General features: G+C 38.5%; 1 protein-coding gene across 1 annotated transcript in view; it reads right to left on the bottom strand.

The window, feature by feature from the left end:
• LOC129373174 (collagen alpha-1(XXV) chain) overlaps positions 1–20,991 on the bottom strand; it is a 186,049-nt gene that overhangs the window by 42,791 nt on the left and 122,267 nt on the right. Inside the window, exons 7-12 of the mRNA XM_055050960.1 lie at positions 14,752–14,811; positions 13,751–13,822; positions 13,021–13,137; positions 9,494–9,529; positions 3,489–3,515; positions 1,321–1,365 (exon numbers count right to left, since the gene is read on the bottom strand). Of these exons, the coding sequence (XP_054906935.1) occupies positions 1,321–1,365; positions 3,489–3,515; positions 9,494–9,529; positions 13,021–13,137; positions 13,751–13,822; positions 14,752–14,811 (357 nt within the window). The remainder of the gene's footprint in view (positions 1–1,320; positions 1,366–3,488; positions 3,516–9,493; positions 9,530–13,020; positions 13,138–13,750; positions 13,823–14,751; positions 14,812–20,991) is intronic.

Below are 20,991 nucleotides of genomic sequence, written 5' to 3'. Positions count from 1 at the left end.
TGTGTGAACAGATACACATGCTTCCAAAGCTGTACTCTGTGGTCAGGACCTGTAGATGCAGCCCAGGGGTATTCTCCTAAATAGAAAAATGGTTTGAAATTGTCAAAATGCATGTCAGAGCCGATCTAACATGAGTAGAGCTCCATTTGGCTAAGTATATAGTAGTTTGTTTGTTTTTTTTAAAGATTTTCAGTCAGTTGTAAAAAAAGAATAAATGTAACAAGATTATTTGATTTAGCAGCTGAGCTGTGTAACACACCTTGAAAAAACGTATTTTCGCCAGATTTTTCTGTTTTCAAATAAAGTGAAAAAGAAAAACCAAACCAAACAAATTACGACCTTGGCCTCCATAACCTAGTGTGCGGTGTACTTATGATCGTACTTGCTAGGTCTGATTTGCACACTTGGAAAATAATTTGAAACAATAAAAAGTAGGATCCAATAATGTCTACACATTATTGAAACAAAACTAGCAATTTTAAAAAGCCGTTAACAAAAGCAGAACATGACTGCAGGGTTGGTGGTAAATAAAAAGGTACACTAGATCTTATCTTACCATGTAACATTGCACTTTGTAAAACATCTGAGTGTTGTTAAAATACACCCTTATTATTTACATATGTGTGGCACAATGTTACTTCTGAAGTGACGTAATTGTCTTGCTTTGTTTTTCATACTTAATTCCCATGTGACCATCTTTGGCTCAAAGTCTGAAGCACTGAACAAAGTCTATGACTGCCGAAAAGTGGTTGAAAAATTATGTTTTATTGTTATTATTGTCTTTTCCAACGCATTTTTAGAATTTTTTTTTATTGCAGTAGAGTGCATACATTTCTGTAACCAATAAGGCCTGAGCTATACTGACTCAATATTTCTAATTTTTTTGAAAATATTTGTTTACAAAGACTACAAATTCAACCAAAAACTGATATATTCACTTTGTGCCAAGAAGCTGTGAAAAAGTTAACAACAACATCAAAATTCAAATGAAGATTATCAGCATGACTGAAGCACCTCAAAAGATAAAGCCCCCAAAATCTGAGATCCTTTTTAGTTAAATTTCTTAGTTATGTAACAAGAAAAAAAATCTTATTTTTTGTCTTTGCACTAAAAACCATTTGCTATTGGACATGTACACAATATGAACATTTGTGTAAGTTGTGACCCATTTAGAAAGTGCAGAATGCTTATAAGAGTACTTAGTGTTGTGCACTTTTCTAAACCGTAAGGCAGATAAGCAATAGCGTAATGAGAATATAGAAAGAAAAAATACTTTAGATCATCAGATGGTGTACTGTTTCTTTAAATTAGAGTGCTCACCTTTAGTCCGTCTGTTCCAGGGATACCCGGAGGCCCCAGTGAACCCTAGCAAATAAAAACAAACACTTATTAGTTTATACATATTTTTAATCAATAAATCCAATTTCTTTAAAAGTCTTTGGATTCTTCTAATACCAATAAGGTTTGTTTTAGTCAAAAATAAACCCAATAATGTACAGTCAGTTGTATTTTTCTTTTTTTTAATCGTCTACAGGCATTGCCAAAATAACCGAACCGCTATGTGGACATCTTCAACAGCTGCTTGTACTCAGGTGTTAAGTGCTGGATGTTGAGATGCTCATCCTCAGATAGATTGGTTTTTATGAGTTCATTACTACTTCATGATGACGGCCAAAGTGGAAAGAGGAGGGATTCTCCAAGCTAAAAGCGTCCGTAGAGGCTCAGATATCAAAGTAACACATCACTGCTTAACCTAAATCTTTTCTAAAATGTTTTGTTTTCTAAAAGCAAGAGGCTTTTAGAAGCGTGTTTTGGGATCCTCCAAACACGCTTCAATTTGAGGATGCTTTGCTGCTTCGAGTTGGTTGTTTTAGAATATCTGAGAAGAAATCTTTCGCACAATAAATTGCAATACAGAGGATTCAGTCATGTCTCGCAAGAAAGGTTCAAACTAAATTCAATTAATGGCCCTGCAGGTCACAACTAAAACATACCCTTAGATTCATTTCACTCCTACACAGTAAAACTTCAAACAATGATCTAAAGCTGCCAAGTCAGACTTCCTAATTTAGATGGTGCGGCTTAGTGTTCAGAGAGTTCTTTCAAATCGATACCCTTTTGAAAAATGAATGAACTCAAACAGCTCTGTCAGGAGGAATCCTCCGAAATTTCTCCTCCTGACTGAGAAAGTCTCATCAGCTGTAACAGGAAACGTCTGAGGGAGTTTCCAATAAAGTCAAATACGTTTTCCAGCCTGCTGTCTGTTTGAGTGATTACTCAATTTGTTTTAATAAAGACATGAAAAGTACAAATGTTTGTGGGTTATTAGCTTTGTTAGATCGATCTTGTCTGCAGTTCTGGCTGTGAGGAAAGTCAGTACATCTGTATTTTTACTTACTAAACTGTTATTTATTTCTTTATGAAGTCCCTTCCCCATCTAATAACTTGGTTTTATGTTAGCAAATTTCTGCTAAAAATGCCTTATTGTTATTTTAGATGTAGATTTTGGAGAGCAGGAACAATAAAACGGAGTCTTTGAATTTTTTTCCCCTTAAAAATACTGAGTAAACATGACTCATGCCAGGTGTTTTATCATTTAATGGCAACCAAACAGCCACTGAGGTGATGAAACTTGATCAGGGTCTCCATGTGGCCTCTTTGCCAAACAGCAGAAGATCTAATTGAGTAGCCTCGGGGCTGGATTATGAGTCATTAACGCGGCAGTGGATCATCTTTGACCCTTTCACGTACACACTACCGCCTCGTCGACAGATGACGGCGCAGACAGGAAACGTCTGATTGGGTTACACTGAACAAACACTGGCAGCTACCTGATGGCTGGATTCAGCCTCCATCTGTTTCCCACATCAGTCTGTATCGCAGCACTTAACTCCAGGTTCTCTGTTCTCCATCTCTCATTTGTTTCTCTTGCCCTCTTCTCCTCATGTTTACTTGACCTGACTGTGGCACTCGTGTCTCTAATCTCCAGGTAAATATGTTAAACACCCTACATATTTTGCTGTCACTTCAGTGACTTATATCTAGTTACTATCGAACCAAAAACAACATTCTTAAGCCAAAAGACAATACCTTTTGGTTTACGTCAGAATTCGGGTTTCCTAAAGCCTAGTTCACGAGGCGCGATTTATTTGTCATGATTTTTCCCTTTCAACTATCCTAGAACGTTTGGCATTGTATGACTATCGCTTACGATAATCGTAACAGATCATCCTGCTGTGTGTGGGGTATTAAGACTCATCGTGTCCAGTCGGTAGAATGCCTGGATCGCTCCGATATAAATTCAGGGGTATTCAACATGTTGGATTGGCTTGGTCTGATATCACAGCATATGTGATGTCCTCCAACTAGGGTCTGCTGAATGTGACAGGTAGCCAATCGGAAAGCGGGATGACATAACCACGGAGAGGAATCCCAAACAGTTGACATGGAGCAACTAAATTAAAAGTCAGTGATTTTCTGTAACTCACCTTTGGCCCTTGAGGCCCCTCAAGTCCCTGTAAAAGATGAGAGAGACAGAGAGAGACTGAGTGGAAGAAAAATACAGCAAAGAAAAAAGAAAAAGAGTCCTGGTCAGATGAAATAATGCAATCCTCGAAGCCAGCAGTGAGCCTGGCAAACTCAAGGGAGGATTTCATGCAGTGCGCATACGCCCTTCAAGCAGAACTGAATCACAATCAGCCCCTTGTTTAATTTCTCCGGCAAGAACTGAAAATCGCCTCACTCTGAGCCTTTCTTGTCATGGAACTGCACCCTAAATGTGAATCCCAAATGAGACAATGGATAACTAAGGGTTTTATCTTTTATGACAATCGCCACCTTTGTTCATTTTAGAAACAAGAAAAACGTGCCTCGTCTTGGCCACCCCACGCTCCCAGCGCAGTCCAAGACAAGTTCATTACCTAAATGGGCCAATATTTGGAAAGCCTTACAAAGATAAAATGTTAGAAAGTGCAAAAAAGAAAAGGCGCCTCGTTTCTGAGATGCAAAGCGATGATGGATGAATCTGGAATAGTGCCTTTCATTGCAATTAAATTGGAAACCACGTTAGATCGTCAGCCTTCTAAACTCCATGGACAAATGTTGTGAAAAGAAGACTGGATTCTTGCTGTATCAAAGCAGTTCATTAACACCTTTTAGTTCTGGCTGCTATGGCACGCCTTATCAGCCAGTTTTCTTCTTGCTTTGGGTTTGAGAAACTGTTGCCATTTGGCGCTTTGTTTGTGGCCAGACAGAATCTCTGCCCTAAGAGCCCTCCATGGCAGCAACTTTTCAGCTCTTGTTTGCATTGATGCTATATAAATGTCAAAGAGATATGGTCCCCAGTTGAGTTTAAAACTGTGGTGTGCCTGCATTACCAGTAAAAGTTCCCAATGAGGTCATATTAAAGTTGAAAAGTTTGTCTGTCAGTGCAAATGTCTGTGCAAATCAAGCATGGTTTCGTTGGAGCCAAGATATGACTTAATAATGATTGGCTTTCTGGGAAGGAGCTGCTTGTTGGATCACTTCTTGTTAAGTTTTTGTTGATGAAGCAAAGCGTTCATCACATAGCTCAAGGTATTCCATTTTCCCATTTACATTTTCCCCAACATTTGCCCTTTAAAGTCTTGTTAGCAGCAAGTTCTCAAATACACAAGCAAGGGCTGCTCAGTGGCAGGTCTTTTATTGTGCATTCCATCTACACCTATAACAAAAACCTCAGTAAAGAACTTTCACTATTCTATCAGCCAAGAAAAAAAGGTTTTCCTCATACTTGCTTTTAAATGCCTTTATTTTCTAACCTCAGAAGGGTTTGGTAAACATCTTTATGACCCAATAGGAATGTGAGAGCATGTGCCACTTGCCTGAGAGCTAATTAACTTGGCTACATCTGAGAGCACTCAAAAGTTAGAAGCAGGAAAGACTTTTTTCAGAAAGTCAAGTGCCCTCAAGGAAGTCCGGACTCTTTTCAAATCAAACTAAAGCTCAAACATTGGTAAGTAGTGGCAACAATCTAAGGTAAATGAAACTTTGTGTGACAGAATACGTTATCATTGTGTATACCCCACATTTTACACCTTAGCGTCAGCGTTGGATAATCAGAAAACGTACAACAAGATGGTTATTGTAGCTGAGTATCTGAGCACACATACAAATCACTGAATGTCCATTCATGGGTTTGGAATTGACCAACAATAAGGAAGTCCCCAGGTCATTTCCCACACTCAACTCCAGCAGCACTGGAAAACTAATTTGGGCTGATCTTACGCAGGCACCTCAAAGATCCTATTGAAAGCATGGGTGACTCAGTCGGTCTTAATGTGTTTTGAGATTGACTTAGATTTTGTACACCTCGTTATTACTAAATTGGACCTGTTTTTGCATATATAGCTACCTTCATTTTTTGGAGGTTAGATTCAGCAAGGTGTCTGAAACATTTCTTGAAGATTTTGGTCAACTGTGACATCATCTTCCTGGAGCTGCATCAGATTTTTTTGGTTACAAATCTTTAATGTAAAATGCTCAACCACATCTCCAGGTGCTTTACTGCATTGAGATCTGGTGAGAGTGGGTACAATAAACTCATTAACATTTCCAAGACAGCAGTTTGAGGTTATTTAAGTAAAATAAAATGGGGAGTTATCCTGCTAGAAATAGCCATCAAAAGATGTGCATGTGAGTGAGCCATAGTACTCTGTTAAATTGTGATTTAAATTGTGTTCAGTTGGTACAAACGGGCTCAATTCCACAAATCCTAAAGTCTGCCAAGAAATCCTCCACCAACAAAAACAACTTAATCGACTGAGAAAAGGCAGGGCTGAAGCTTTTAAGTTGTTACTGCCAAATTCTGACTCTCACACAGTTGGTCAACGACAGACTGTAAAAAATATTGCCTGGTCCAGCCTGTCTCAATTTTAGGCGGTAATTTGATCCTTCCTAGCAGAAGAGAATGACACCAGGTATGATATCCTGCTGCTGTATCTCACCTGCTTGAAGGTTAGTGTGCGTTCAGATTTGGTTTTCTACATATTTTGTTTTTAACAAGCAGTTTGGATGTCTGTCACGCCAAACCTTTCTGGTCTGTTGGTTCTTATATGAATGTTGGACATTTTCATTCATTGAACACTGGATATATTAGCTTTCTTTGTCCATTCTCTGTAAACAAGACAGTTGACTTGAGTACAAATACAAAGTAGATTAGCAGTTTGTAACATACTTATACCAACCTGCTTAGCACCAACAAGCATGCCATATTTTACTTAAATCCCATTTCCTACCAACTTTGATGCTTTGTTTGAACTTGAGGAAGCTGTCTTCTGTCTTAATCACAATGGGTGAAACTAATAAAATGGTCATGAATTTGAGATTAAAACAGAAACTTTAAACCTGTGTTTTTTATTACTTCTACTATCTGCAAGGCGTTTATTTTCTCAGGCTTTTCAGTAACACTCGCCATACTGGTACGACTGACTGAAAGAATCATATAGTCTGTTTGGTCAACCAACACTGAAAATTTAAGTAATGACCTGATTGTATAGTGACTGTTAAATAAATTGCTGTTTAAAGAAAAAAACAACCTAATCTGCGGTAAAGATTTGAAATTTGGAGTTTCATTAGACTCCAGGTTGCAGAGCTTGATGATGATGCGATGACAGTCCTGGGTACAATGTTATGGTAATGCAGTAGACTGCGATTTCTCCAAGGGCTGCAAGGCCAGTCACTCTGTATATTTTGGTTAGTCCAAGATGTTAAATTGGCGGTTCCTAAAGTTTTCAGCTTCGAATTAATAAAATAACACGGACAGGAAGTTGTGGTCCGAATGGGTGGAAAAAAACAAACGGTGCTAATAGGCCATTTAAAATTCAAACAAGCGTGAAATGGCAGTTTCAACTCATTTCTGGACATCATTTCAGGTTATTCAATAGTCCATAACTCACACTTCAAGACAGATTTTGGTCGTGACGGGCTATAAATTACACCGAGCGGATGTTTATTTCAACAAATTTTACATTTGTAACTATTAATGGCCTGATGAATTATATGTCTGTAACTTTCAAGCCACAGGTTTATATTTAAAAGACATGCAAATTACTTGGCTTTGTTTTTATACACGTGAATAACTTACAATAAAATCTGCTACTTTAATGCTTTTTTAAATACGTTGTTGTAATTTCAATAAACGCAGAGCAATCTGCTTCAAAAACTAATATTGTGCTTTTGTAGGTTCAAGTTAATAAAAACACAGATGAATAGTTTAAACATGGCTGTGCTGTGCAAACATCCGAAAGTGGTTGACTGAATATTTGCCAGATGCACTGGTTTGTTTCCAAGCAATTCCAAAACATCTCTGTTCTTGCTGTGGATGAACATTAAATAAAAACGTAGTTAAAGACATCAACAAATAATGAGTGTGTCCTTACTTTAAAAAAAGGCATATTGGAAAAGTTACTGGAGCAATGTGGGTAAACTTTGGAAAGATACAGGATGAAAAGGGGAAATAAACTGGAAATAACACCACAATGAAATTGGGGGGGCGTTTTTCCAGTTATGGATGGAGTCTCTGCAGTCTCATTTAATCTTTTCCGAGCAAAGTCACGATCCAAATAAATACTTTGTGCAAAGACTGAAAGCCACCTTCATAGAGAGAACACCTTTTTTAATTTACTCCAGAAAAGGTTGGAGGCACTGATCATTTCCAACCTTTTGAGTTCTAAAAATATTTTTTTTTTCTCCTTTGTCATCTTGCCACCTCCCCTCCTCCTCCTTCTCCTCTTTCTCCTTCTCCTTGTTGCACCACAAGAGTTTAATCCCCCTAACCAGCACCACATGTCGTAAAAGGCTGCTGGAAAACTCTGGATTCTACTTCTGCCTCTTTAACAAGGGCATCTACATTAAAAACGGTTTGCCATGTCAAATTAAGTGTCTTGCTCCTGGAACACTGCGGGAGAGGCAAAATGTTTATGGAATCTTGAACCTTGAGAGGAATGGGAGAGGACCCTTTTAATCCTCAGCTCCAAACATTTGAGAACATATAATTCCTCAGATTTAAGGATAGATGGCAGGTTTGTTCCTGAGTGACAAGTTCGCTTTTATGTTCTCTCTTGAGTCAAAACACACACAACCTACAACAGGAATATCTCGACCAATCCAAAAATCTCAGCTTTTACTAATCGACCTAACATAGAAGCAAGCAATCAGGATTTGGCTTTAAAAAAAGAAAAAAAAAACAGACCTTCTGACATCGTAAATGTTCTGTCGCATCCATTTCCCCCGCCCCCAACAACAGCTGGTTTGTGCTGATCTCCTGCTGATTTAGATCAAGGGGGCTTGTTTCCCGATGATGACTTTCTCCCTTGTTAAAAGTATATCAGTGTCATGCAGCGTATTTACTCATGAAATGCTGCACTTTATTTAAAGAGTCACAGCGAGAAGTGATTACTTCTACGCAGAGCTCTATGAGAGGACATTTTGGAGACGAACTCCAGCTGTTGCTGTCATAAACAGCTGTAAAAGCACCTCAGGCTTATGGAGGAACACCTGGGACCCTCCACTCTGCCGTTTTACTCTCATGACTCACAAAAACGTTGCTACTTTCACAGCTACTGTTTGAGTGGCGATGGGAACAAAACATTTGGGAACAAAAAAAACATTGAAGCGTCATTGTCGAGTGTACTGAAAGGTCATTGGTAATGGGTTTCTAGATGAAAAGACTCTTTTTCTCTGATCGTTTCCTGTTTCTGCTTCTGTAAAAATCTGACAGCAGCATGTGATTTTAGTCAATTGGTCTCCTTTGATTTTTTTTTTCCAGGGCTTGTTTTGACCTTTTCAATGTAGCTTTTAAGAGGAGACTTTAATCAAAAGCTTTATTAGCTTCAAGCTACTTCCACCTGCTGTCCGCCCGCTAGTGGCTTGTCCTATACGTTTGGGTTTGTGAGAGAAAGTGTTTTATCAGTTATCATAAAATGTATCCTTAAGTCCCTGCCTAAAAAAAAAATTGCAATCAAAATCAACATCAAACCCATGTGATGTCACAATGAAAACTCTTACATAGCAAAAATACACTCTACGCTTGAATTACACGCAAAGATGTTGAGTGTCATCCTCGTGTTAAAATCATGTTTCCCTGAACATATTGATATGCAACACATCAAATGTTGCTGTATTATAATACCTAAACCTTAGCATGTCCACAAATTGGTTGTCTTGGCGTATCCATTCAAATACGCCATTATAAAAATCTTGTTCAGCTCTTGATACGATATTGAAATAAATATGTGGCTTCCTCATCCTCACTAATAAAGTTAATGCAACAATCTCATCAATTGCTGCATTATGAGCTTCCTGGGTGAGCTCGAATGGCCAATTATTACATTGCCACAATAGATACAACAATTCAAACTAATTGCTGACGCTCCTTTCCCAAGTTATCCGAGATAGGGTGCTGCACCAATCGAATGAAAAAAACGTCAATTTAGAAGGTAAAATAATTTCTCACCATGAGTCCAATTTCTCCTGGCTGGCCTGGATCACCCTGGAAAAAATAAAAAATAAAGACAGTCAAAATGAGAGTGTGGACTTGTTCAAAAAAGATCCAAACACATCAATTAAGTTTGAATTTTATTTGAATAGGTTTGTGAATGCAAATGGACCCAATCTGCTGATTGTTAATATGTAGAATAGTATTATACTAATCAGAGTTTATGTTGCCTGGGAGGATTTTGTTTTGCCCTACCACCTGCCGTGTTCCATGTCTCTACCTGACAACCTCATTTTGGTCCAAACCTCATTCAGATTTTAGTACATCACTAAAAAACATGTCATTTCAATTTTATATACTTATAAACGTATTGCCTTTCTTCTAAGTTATTCACAACAGTCAAAAGCAAAGAAAAGTACAGACACCTAGAAGGAGAAGTGTAACTTCTTGAGAAAAAAAACCTAACAAGTTTAGCAACTTCTGCAGGAAGAACTGAAAACAATCACCATAAAAAAGTTGGAAATAACCTCATAAACAATTCTTAATATATTTGAGCTCCTACAGAGATTCCTGCCAACACAATAAAGATCAGCTGGAGCTTGCAGAAGGTTTTATGGCTGAAAATAACTGACAACCTTTTTTCTGTTTCTTTTTTCTCTCCCAGTTCATGTAAATTAGCTAAAAGCCAGTGGTGGGCCTGAAGAAATGAAAAACGTTATGTTGCAAACATTTGAGCCAACATAAATCCGTGTAATAATAAAACTATTCCCCCAGGGGATTAATTTTTATCTATAAATATTTGAGGGAAAAAAAGGCCAAATAGTTCTTCCACTCTTCATTAAATAGGTTTCCACTAGCATTTTTTTCCTTTGAATACTAGGTCAAGTCAAATTAGATGTGACTACAAGAGGAAAAAGTGTAGCATTTTCAAAGAAAAGAGGACAAAATTTTGTAGACCCAAAAACATTTCAGTGACTGTGAAACCCCATTTCGGCTTTTGCCTTTACCAATTAATCTATTCCCACTTTGGCACTAAGGTGAGAGTTCAGGCACAAATATAAGGATGTCTCAAATATTCAGGACAATCGGTCACTTTAAAGAAACAATTTTGTAGTTTTGAAGCTGTTGCAAAATAATATATATTAACTTCCATGCAAGAAGCCTCAATAATGAGTAAATTCATCATGCAGTGCAGTAACATAATCTCACACTCAATATTTTAGAACAATCCAGCCTTGAATTTTAATGCATTAATTTCATATTAATTATTATGACATAATTGCTTACAAATTATTGGTACATGACTAATTGACAAGTCTAACATTTGCCATGAAATAAATATAGCAGAAGCATTTAAAACATTTGTTTTGCATCACTTCTATTGACATTAACTAAATTTTCAGAAAATTGTTACCCATGACATTCTCTTTCACAACAAATCGGTTTTAACTATGACGTGAGAGAAAGGCAGATTTCTCATAGTTGCACTTCCGAATGGGAAAGAAAAGAGTTCCATTCAAGTAAGGCAGATGTGTGTTTATCTCAATAAGTCAGGAAACAGCTTCAGAAAAAAAGCTGCTTGACTCAACTTGCCCATATCGACAGTCAAAGCAATGATCAAACTGGAACTGTTTGAACTAGAACATTGATTGGGGGCTGCACACTGGCACCCTCGGGTCTTTCTGCATGGAGATTGTCTGTGGGTCCCTTATGGTTGTTGCGCTGGCTTCTCCCACAATGTAAAACATAACTCTTAGGTTAACTGGTCTCACTAAATTGTCCTTATGTGGTGGTTGTTTGTACTGTGTGTCTCTGTATTGCCCTGTGATGAACTTGTGACCTGTCCAGGGTGTGTCTTGGCTCTCAGCCAATGCCCTTCGGAGACAGGCACAAGCATCCCCTTGACCCTGCAAGGATAAGCATGAAGATAGATGAATGGACTGAACTTTGACCAATAGGGTTAGACGAGGTCCCAAACTTATTTTGCCAACATGCACAGATAGAAGTAAAATAGAAAATCTCAAAGCTCCAACAAAGAGTGGTATCAACGAGGTCAGATACCATTCATTTAAATATTTTCTTAATGCCAACCATTCGTGTCAAAAGCATTCCACAAAAGAGTTTCCATAAAAACTTAACCATGTGCAATTTGCTAATCTGTGCTGGAGTTTTAATTGGAACCAAGTCCTATGATTAGATGAGACGAAGGCTTTGTTTATACGAGACCACTGTCTGGAAACTGCTAGTATTTTCGGATGTTGATTGGGGAAAAGTTCCATGTTTATACGGCACTGCATCACCGCTTAGATCAGAGTACCAGGGTATCGGGACACCTTGAGTCCAGTGTCATCGTCATGCTAGGGCACAATGTGGCACTGGGATTTTAGTGCTCATCTAAAACACGCATACACACACATATATATATATAAAGGAAACACAATATTTTTTTTTTACTGATATCTGTGTGAAAAAGTCCCAGTGTCAGAGACTCCAATCACTGGTGAAGTGTAAATGACCAGTTGGATCACAACAAAAATGTTTTGGCTTCAATAAAACGCAATTCTGTGTAAACTGCACCAAAAGATTGTCCTTTCTTCTAACAGACACTGCATGTGGGTCTGGTGTGAAACAAAGGGACGAAATGGTGATAAAGCTTCTCTTGCCCACTCTTAAATAAGGTGGAGACAATGTGATGCTGTGGGCTGCTCCAATGGAACTCCAACTGGGAACTTTCTTAAAAATACTGGGGGACCTTTGCCAGAACGCACAAAACAACTGGATAATAACAACAAGCATCTGGTCAAATCAACACAAAAATGGTTCACCAGGCACAAAATTGATGTTTTCAAGGTCATCAACGCAGATAGTAAATGTTCATTAACTTCTGTTTTCTTCTTACACTAAATGAGTTTTTTTTTTCAATATTTTCACTGTTTGTGATACTTCAATAAAAAAGATATGTATTTTAAATCTTTTCATGCATTGTTAACGTGTTGAAATTCAAAATGGAGGATGAAGAAGTAATATAAAGCAATTCCAGTAATCCTCAGAGACCAGTGACCAAATTCTAGCAGTTCCTTTAAGAAGACCCATAACTCATTCCTGGTATGTAAAGATGCAGTGCCAATTTTTTTCACATTTGTCATGGAAACAGTTATCATACCAGGCATTCCAAAGGTTTTTGCATTTTTGCCAATATGACAGTTGTACATTTTTAACTTATTGAGATGATTTATCAATGATATCAACATGGATAATCAACAGACACCAAGAGTGATAAATTGGATTAAATGTTACTACAGTTTGCAGCGGATTTTGTATTTGTAAAAGTACTTTAATGGGGAAAATCTTCTACAGTCCTCAAATTACAAGTTTATCCTAAAAAAACAGTCTTGCCATTATTTCTCCACCTTTTACATCGAAAAGGTCTTTGGAAAGTCTTGTCTTCCAACATAAATAATTAAAAAAGGGGTCACTTAGGGTTGCAAAACTGTATTTAGTTCAAGTTTGTCAAGCTTCTCTTCTTATCAAAACTCAATACTCACTGGTAGACCTGGCAAACCTCTGGGCCCATCCTTTCCAGTGTCCCCTGGAGGGCCCCTTGGTCCTGGAGGGCCAGGTGGGCCTGGAGGCCCGGGTGGTCCTGCCTGGCCTTGATCTCCCTGTATGACAAAAATAAAACATTTCCACATCAGTTCTATGTGATATTGTTGGATCAACCAAGACAGAAGCAACTGCAGTTAAATGATGACAAAGGAAATGGTGTAATGATCTCGTGGGTGGCTATGGCCTACCTCCATTTGTAATTAGGAGGAAAGATTTCATTTTGGAGCTAGCATAAAACAACAACGAGGATGTTTAATGTAATGGTTTAAAATTTGCATAACTTACTTGAGATGCATGCAATCTTAAGTGGGTTATGCATTAAGCGCTGTCTGACAAAGGTCACATTTGTCAGCGAAGAGTTTCAATAATCAAGAGAGAAATACTGAAAATGTGTGGTCCATAATTTTACTCAATCAGGAGAAATTCGGAGGAAATATCCAGCAATTTAACTTGCGGGGAAATTCCTTTTATTAATTGCAAGACAGTAATTCATTTTACTTTACCAAGCATCTATAAAGACATTTTATTATTAACTTTTGCAATGACAGAAGGGAGCATAAGGGTGCATATGACAGAATCTACAGGTTGACATGCTCTAGACAGAGAGAAGTGAATTGGTGACACTTGGCACAGTGGACAAAGAGACAAGAGAGAGGACACACCCACTACCTTAATGAGCCGACGCTTTATGAGCTGCTGGTCAGCGGAAAGAAAGCCATGATTGATCTTTGGGAAGACCATCTGAGCAGGTGTGTGAGGTCAAGAAGTCGGAGTTCAGAGGTGAGAGAAGGTTGAAGAAGGAGAAGGTCCCAGAAGAAGAAGCAGCAGGAGGAGGAGGATGAGAAGCCAAATGCAAAGAGAAACAGATTTTGTTAGGGAGTCCCATGTTCATGAAACCCCCCTCAAACAGCGCCTTCACAGATGGAGGTGAATCCACACTTTCCCAACACTGAGGTGACTCGCTTGGGAAGTCTGGGGTTGCCTTTTGGAGCTGCAACCCCTAATTACCACCTCTGGAGTGTGAAGTGGGTTCACAGTTCCCTCGCCCCTTGGAAAAATGGGAATCGCTCCTTGTCTGTGAAAGCACCGCCATCATCATCGTGCCTGCTGCCAAGTCAAACCCTGTGAGCTACACACACTGAAACCAGCACGGGTCAGTCTTCTGGGTTGAGGTTGATTTCGTACCTTCTGTCTGTCAATGCTTGCATTATTCTGCTTGCGCCCATTGGCGTTGCCATCGATGAAACAATTATAAAGGCCAAATTGGTTGTTAGGAGGCTGTGTGGTGAACCATGAGCATGAGCTATAAAAAAAACATTTTGCCACTTTTGGTCATAATTGAGTATTCCCTTTAGAGCTCCTTCCATTCATTTCAGGGTCAATAGACATGAGCCAAACCATGTCTTGGTTTCAGGATACAGAGTCTGTTCCAGTTAACTACATATTACAAGGTTGTAAAAGGCCACCTTTGCTCTCAGCGGAGGATCTGGGATGTAAAACAGAGCAAAAATCTGTTAAGTGAGAGCCTGCTAGCAACAGTAGGGTAAAGAAGAAACAATTGACAGAGGTTTTCCGGTAAATACTCAATTATCACACTTTAAGGAAAGCGGCCAGTGTGTGCTTCAGAGGGGGTCGGACCCAGCAGCTAGGCAGCACCACCACAGACAAACCTTGACAGTCAGGATCTGATTGCTGTGCAAAGCAGCCAGCGTAGGGAGACCAGGCAATCCCTAAAGGGACAAACAGCAGAACATGGCACAACACACACATGACACTCAAACACTGGATGAACAAAAACAGTAAAAGGCGGAAGAAGACAACAATCCAGCTTGTACTTTTACACTTCTGCCACAAACTGTGGAATGTGGGAAAAACTTTCACTCCCTTAGTAATGTGCAAATATCATGATGAGTGAGTTGATTTATGTGTTCATGTGGGTAGTGTATGGGTTATGTTACCTAACTATTATAGGTGTTAAAAGTCTTCACAACAAAGGCAAAGTGCCATGGTGGAACGATAATAAAATATTAAACAATATTAATATCTGATTTGACCTAAAACTTCACTTGAAAACTAAACTGAAATCTTTGAAGAGGAAAGACAAAATAATGTAATAAAGCCGCAACCCACTTAAAACTGGGGGTGTGGTTGTGTTCACAATTAAACACCACATTCAAACTCATAGGAGTTCTTTGTCTAAAGAGCCTTTGATGAAACCCAAATGAAGTTCAGCTGTTCTTGTTCTTTTTCTGACGTTTCATTTTTTTTTTGCATCTCATGGCAAACCAGTCAAAGTCTGCTAGGGGCTTCCAAGTATCAAAACGTCTCAGTCAGGACAATATTTTAGACCGTTTCCGAGGCATAACGTGGAACACAGTAATCATCAAGGAGAGAAAATATGGTGCAGTGACGACAATAAAAAAAGAACTGGGAGTCTTTTTAAAATTGATGAAACCCCATGACGCAACTTCAACAGAGCTCGAGGAGTTTTCTGGTAGTTGTGGGTTCCTAATGTCTGCTTTGTTCCTGATATGCCTGGATTGTTGGGTCTGGTAGCAGGACAAGAGTCTTCATATTTTATCTTTTACCAAGAAAAACACTAAAGCAGCACAAAACCTTAGCAAAAAAAAAAAAACACATTCTAAGTGTCCCAGAAATGTTTTGTTGCTCAGTTTGAACAGATTTTGTAAGTATCCACTTAAGACTCAGCATAACAGGTTCGGCTTTACTGCTATGGTTTGTATGTCGTCAACTAAACAGGATCCAAAGCACTTTCCCATCCAGACTGAACAAAACACATATGGGTGCCACACACACTGAAGGATAGATGGTTCTGTTTGAAATATAAATTAACTTTTTTAAATAAGATTTTAAGACATGGAAAAAAATGTCAAGAATAGTACTTGAAGTACTCGAAGTCAGAGACAAAGAATTTGTCAATATTTTATTATAAAATGTCTAAATTTCTATGTACTGGTAAGCTCATGTGTTATTCCCTATTGTGCTTCAAAAAAATAAGACATTGAGACGTTTATTGGGAATTCAGTAAAATAGTTCTCTTTTGTTTTCCACAAACTTCATGACAGATGTAATCTAGCCATGAAAAGTGAATAAAATGAGAAAGCATCGGGACTTCTCTGTGTTGGAAGGAAGCAATGATTTACAGCTGGATATTAACTTTGATCTGGATCCAGACTCTGTGATTTTTAGTCCACCAAACATGGTTTTTAAATTTCAGTGAATTTAATGCTCTATAGTGTGTTAGATCATTTTGAGAGATAGTGTCCATTGCTCTGTTTTGATTTTTAGCACTTTTATGTCCTCATTTCTGGGGCAAAACACAAAGTCATGCTGACTAACATCAACCAAACCAGCATTCCTTTTGTTCCCTTCCTTGTGTTTTTACCAAACGTCCATCAAGCTTATATTGTCCTGGAGTTTGTAACAACGTTTCATTTGCTGTCGTGGTAACAAGCGCTCGGATTTGTTTCGAAAGCAATTATAAGATTTTCTTTTTATGGGACATCTTTCTGATGGTGTGAAGATATTTTAGTTTGTTGTGGTAAGTTAAATATGCTAAAGTAAAGAATCTGAATATTTTAGTTAGCACCACAGAGCAAAGTTAAAGATTTGTTCTTTCTTAAACAAAGAGGCATAAAGCTATAGATCACCTTCATTTGTGATAAATTAATTTGTGAAGTTTAGGGGTTTTTATGACTAAAATGATTTGCAGGTGAGCGTTAAAGCACTCAAACAAAAAACCAACTTCTCTTTGGAAGTGATCCGTTATTAGACTGAAAATGAGTGGAAAAGCCGTCAAAGTAAGGGACATTTTTGAAAAACCTTTAGAAAACATGAAAAAACATACTGCTCAAGTGAATTTACATTACATAAATGTCTGGCTCTTTGAAAGTAAAATAGAAAAAGAAATGATGGATCACCTAAAACTTTTGCACTGTATTGTTTTTTTAAAAACACAACTGCCTATTCTGCGGAATAATGATTGATTGAATTTGAACAACAAAAGTTGAAGCGTACTTTTAGCCAAGTTCTAGTTGCACAGCAAAGAATGCGCCATGCTGGTTCTGCAATGATCACATATTCTGTTAGTGATCTTTATGCTGCAGGTTGTGCCTCACCACAAATACCCACCATAACTAAACAGATGAAAGTATTTCTTAAAAGACTGGCAGATAATCATAAACATGTCCTGTGAAGGATCAATCTTCATCTGTAGTCAAGCTTGAGATAAAAATCTGGCTTATCCAAACATGGCTTTTGTGCCATCCCTCTGGTTTTCCAAAGATAATTCAAAAAGCATGGCTCATTAGGAATATGGCTTTCAAGGCAAGCTGTTTTGATTCATGCCTGCAGCATAAATGAGTAGGGGATACAATAGCCTTGCTGTGTGCGACTGGAATCGAAACACAAGTATTTCTCAAGTTATTTACGACCTCAAACATTTTGAAGACAAAGAAGGGGAAAAACAAGCAGTGGATTATGGTCAGGGGGAACAGACAATACACTTACTCCAGGCATGAGCTCCAGTGCGGGGCATGGGGCATATGCAAGATGATACACATTGTGCTTTTCCAATCATTCCGAGCCATATGTATGCAGAACATTTTGGTGGAAAGATGCGGGCAGTTCAACACGACGTTGACCACCTCGCTGACCGGTGTGTGTTTGAAATGTGGAAAAAATATATATTCAGCTCCGTCTCCAAACTGCTTCGATGCTGATGTCCATATGTAAGAATGATAATAACATAGTGGCTGACAGAAAATCCTAACCATTCACAGACTTCTTTTGTTTGCTTTACTCCCAAAACGGATATTAGTTAGTCGGTGGGGAGCTCTATTGCTGCATATATGCCTGTGGCAAAGGATATTGATCTGTAGTAAACAAAAACTAAGATATAAGATATGAGGCCAGACCGGCCAGAATCTCCTGAAAGTAGTCATGGTCACCAAAAAACCCGAGCAATACCAGGCAGTTGCATTTTCTGAATATTTACATATGAATTAGCTTTGCAATAATGTGCTTAAATGATTTAAAGACTCAAGGGTGTACTGTTAAAAAATATTGTACAGGGAATTACAGGGAACTAAACAAATCTTAAATCCATCAAGTTTTCTTTTTAAATCAAGTAACTCATACAACCAAATCATCAAATTGGTTCTGAAATCAGTATAATAAGAATTCAGGAAGCTTAATGAAGTAATTAAGGCTGTATACTGAAACCAGTCTGATGTTTTGCTCAGGTGTGCTTCTGGTCTATTCAATGCCATCTGATCTTCAGTTTTTCCAAAAGGTTTTCAACTGGATGATTCTAGATGCTTTATTTTCTTTCTCTGAAACCAGTTAACAGGCTATTTTTTTATTGTAGAAATATCTGAAATCGCCACAATTTTAGTAAATTTCTATCAGTACCACATAACGAAACACAGTCTCACACCAGCATGTTTTCTTCAGCAGTGAAGTCTTGTGTAGTGATCGTGACTGCTGCAGCTTTCTATTTTATTTGTAAAGCTGCAACAGATAATTTCCAATCTTTCTGAACCGCATTTGTCTTTCTTACAAAGACCTTCATTCCTGGATTTGTTTTAATTTTGTTGTAATTATGAATTTCTTGGGTTGTCACCAAGACATGGTGTAAATGACATGTCATTATAAATATGTTTCCCGGCATAAAAATGAATGTGTTCAATACTTTTTACAATTTTAGGATCTTTCTTTTCAGGTATTTCTCAAAGCTTACTATTCCTGGACAAGAAAGTTACAGTTGTGAAAGTAAGCTTTTGAAAGATTTGCCCAAAGTAATCCATGATTTCTCCAACCTTTGCCCGACAGCTGCAGTTACTGCTGAGGATCAAAAGGGACCACACACCTTACAGTGCGATGCACACAGCCAGCAACTCACGATAATTACATCCACAAGTGCTGCTTCAGAGGTGGTCATGTATTTGTTTGTCAAAACTGGTCAATTCATTATTTGCTGCTTGGTTAACCTCTCATATTTGGATATGACCTGTGACCTTTCTGGACAGACAAATGGCTGACCCTGACATGTGGGCTGAAAGCAGAGGAAGTGTGCCGTGGGACAGTTCTCACACTCTCTTCGGCTGTAAAAGTAGAAGTCTGTCTTTTGTTGTATTCTGAGGGACAGCTGATTTAGATGCAACCTGGCAGGAGCGTAATCTGTGCTACACGTAGAGAACATTATCTTGACATGCTCCGTTGTTTATATCTTCTTTCATACGGGTCTAATCAACTCCCTGCTCAGGCTCAATATGAGCCATGAAATGAGGCTCATTTCCACCTGGATAAATAGAACGAAGGTCAGCCAGCTCTTGTCCAGCTATGCCTTCATTTATTAAGAGAAATCTTTCAAATGCTGTTCCACTACATTTACTCACTAATCTAATATAAAAAGTCAATATGCTGCTTTCAGAAAGTAAATAATATATTTTTGGGGAATGACCTACTCAGCTTTCTGCCCTGTAATGCCTTGAATGTGACTGTGCATTAATTTACATCTATTAAATGGACAACACTGCAGTAACAGAAAGACGCTTAAATGGTCTCTAAAAATGCTGTTTATTTATTCTAGAAGGCAAATTGCACTTTGCAAGCTCTGCAAACATTTGTCCTCAATGATGCTTTTTCACTTAAAATAAATTATTTATTGTAAGTGATTTAATCTGGCGATGATACCAGATTAAATAGTGGTGGATGGTTAGGGTGTCACCTTCCAGTAATGGAAAAGTGAGAATTACAAAAAAATAAAAAGGCCCCTGTACATAGGTGAGTTCTCTCCTGGTACTCCGACTTCCTACCACAAATCAAAAAACATAATTGTTCGGTTAACTGGTCAATGTAAATGGCCTGCAGGTGTGTGCATGTCCCTATGTTTCCATGTGATGGCCAGGCGACCTGTCTAAGGTTGGATGAATCAACCAAAACTGCAAAGTTATATAATATCGATGCCCCAAAATGTCAAGTATACCCTTAAATGCTGGTCAAAAATGACCCAATGTAAGAGAGTAAATATGATAATTTTAATTAAAACTATTTCTATCGTTGCTTCCTTAATCAGTGCAGGTCTAACAACACTTTTAGTTGCAGGTATTGTAGCGTGGGGAACTCACTCTGGGAAAGCTACTCTTACAATTGACTACAATTGGGTGGATGCTTATGAGAAACATTAGATGTGTCACTTGGAGACCTCTAATTGAATTTCACAGAAAGGGTCATTTGTATTGACTCTCAAATCATAAACCGAACCGGGTGAAATTCGCCATGAGGAAAGCCGAAAAAAGTTCCTCGGTGAACTGCTGACGTCTGGGTGGGCGCCAGCTCTGAATTGGGATCAGATCTGCCTGAGAGACGGCTGGAGTTCTCCTGACAAGACGAAATGTGCTGCTGAATTCTCTTTTCGTGTTGTGCCAACCTCTGTGTGTTCTCTGGCCCATTATAAATCAATTACAGGCGTTCAAAGTGACTCTGACTAACATACGATCCGCCCTTGATGAACAACAGCAGAGACAGAGGAAGTGAAAGTGTGCGCATGCATGAGCACATGTGACCCCTCTTAATGCAGTCTACTTTAAACAAACCTGTGCAGCCTGTTTCGCAGAAGGACAGCTCATTTTTTAGCCATTATTGGAGGGGGGGCAAAGGAAAGCTGCGCTGACTGCTAACCCGAGATAGACTAATTCGTTTCGGAGAGCGTCAAGCATGGAAGAGCACTTACATTAGCATCATTTAGATGCTGCACTTTTATAGAAATGTCAGACCTATAGAGCTGGAAATGATTAAAGCGGTGAATATGCCACATCATAACTAGAACTGAGGTTTATCACGAGTCGACTTAGTGTGAAGACAAAACTGGTATTTGCTTGTTGTTG

Source organism: Poeciliopsis prolifica, unplaced genomic scaffold, assembly GCF_027474105.1.
Source record: "Poeciliopsis prolifica strain line A6 unplaced genomic scaffold, Auburn_PproV2 SCAFFOLD032, whole genome shotgun sequence".
NCBI classification, from domain to species: Eukaryota; Metazoa; Chordata; class Actinopteri; order Cyprinodontiformes; family Poeciliidae; genus Poeciliopsis; species Poeciliopsis prolifica.
This window is presented reverse-complemented; position numbering and strand designations above follow the sequence as displayed.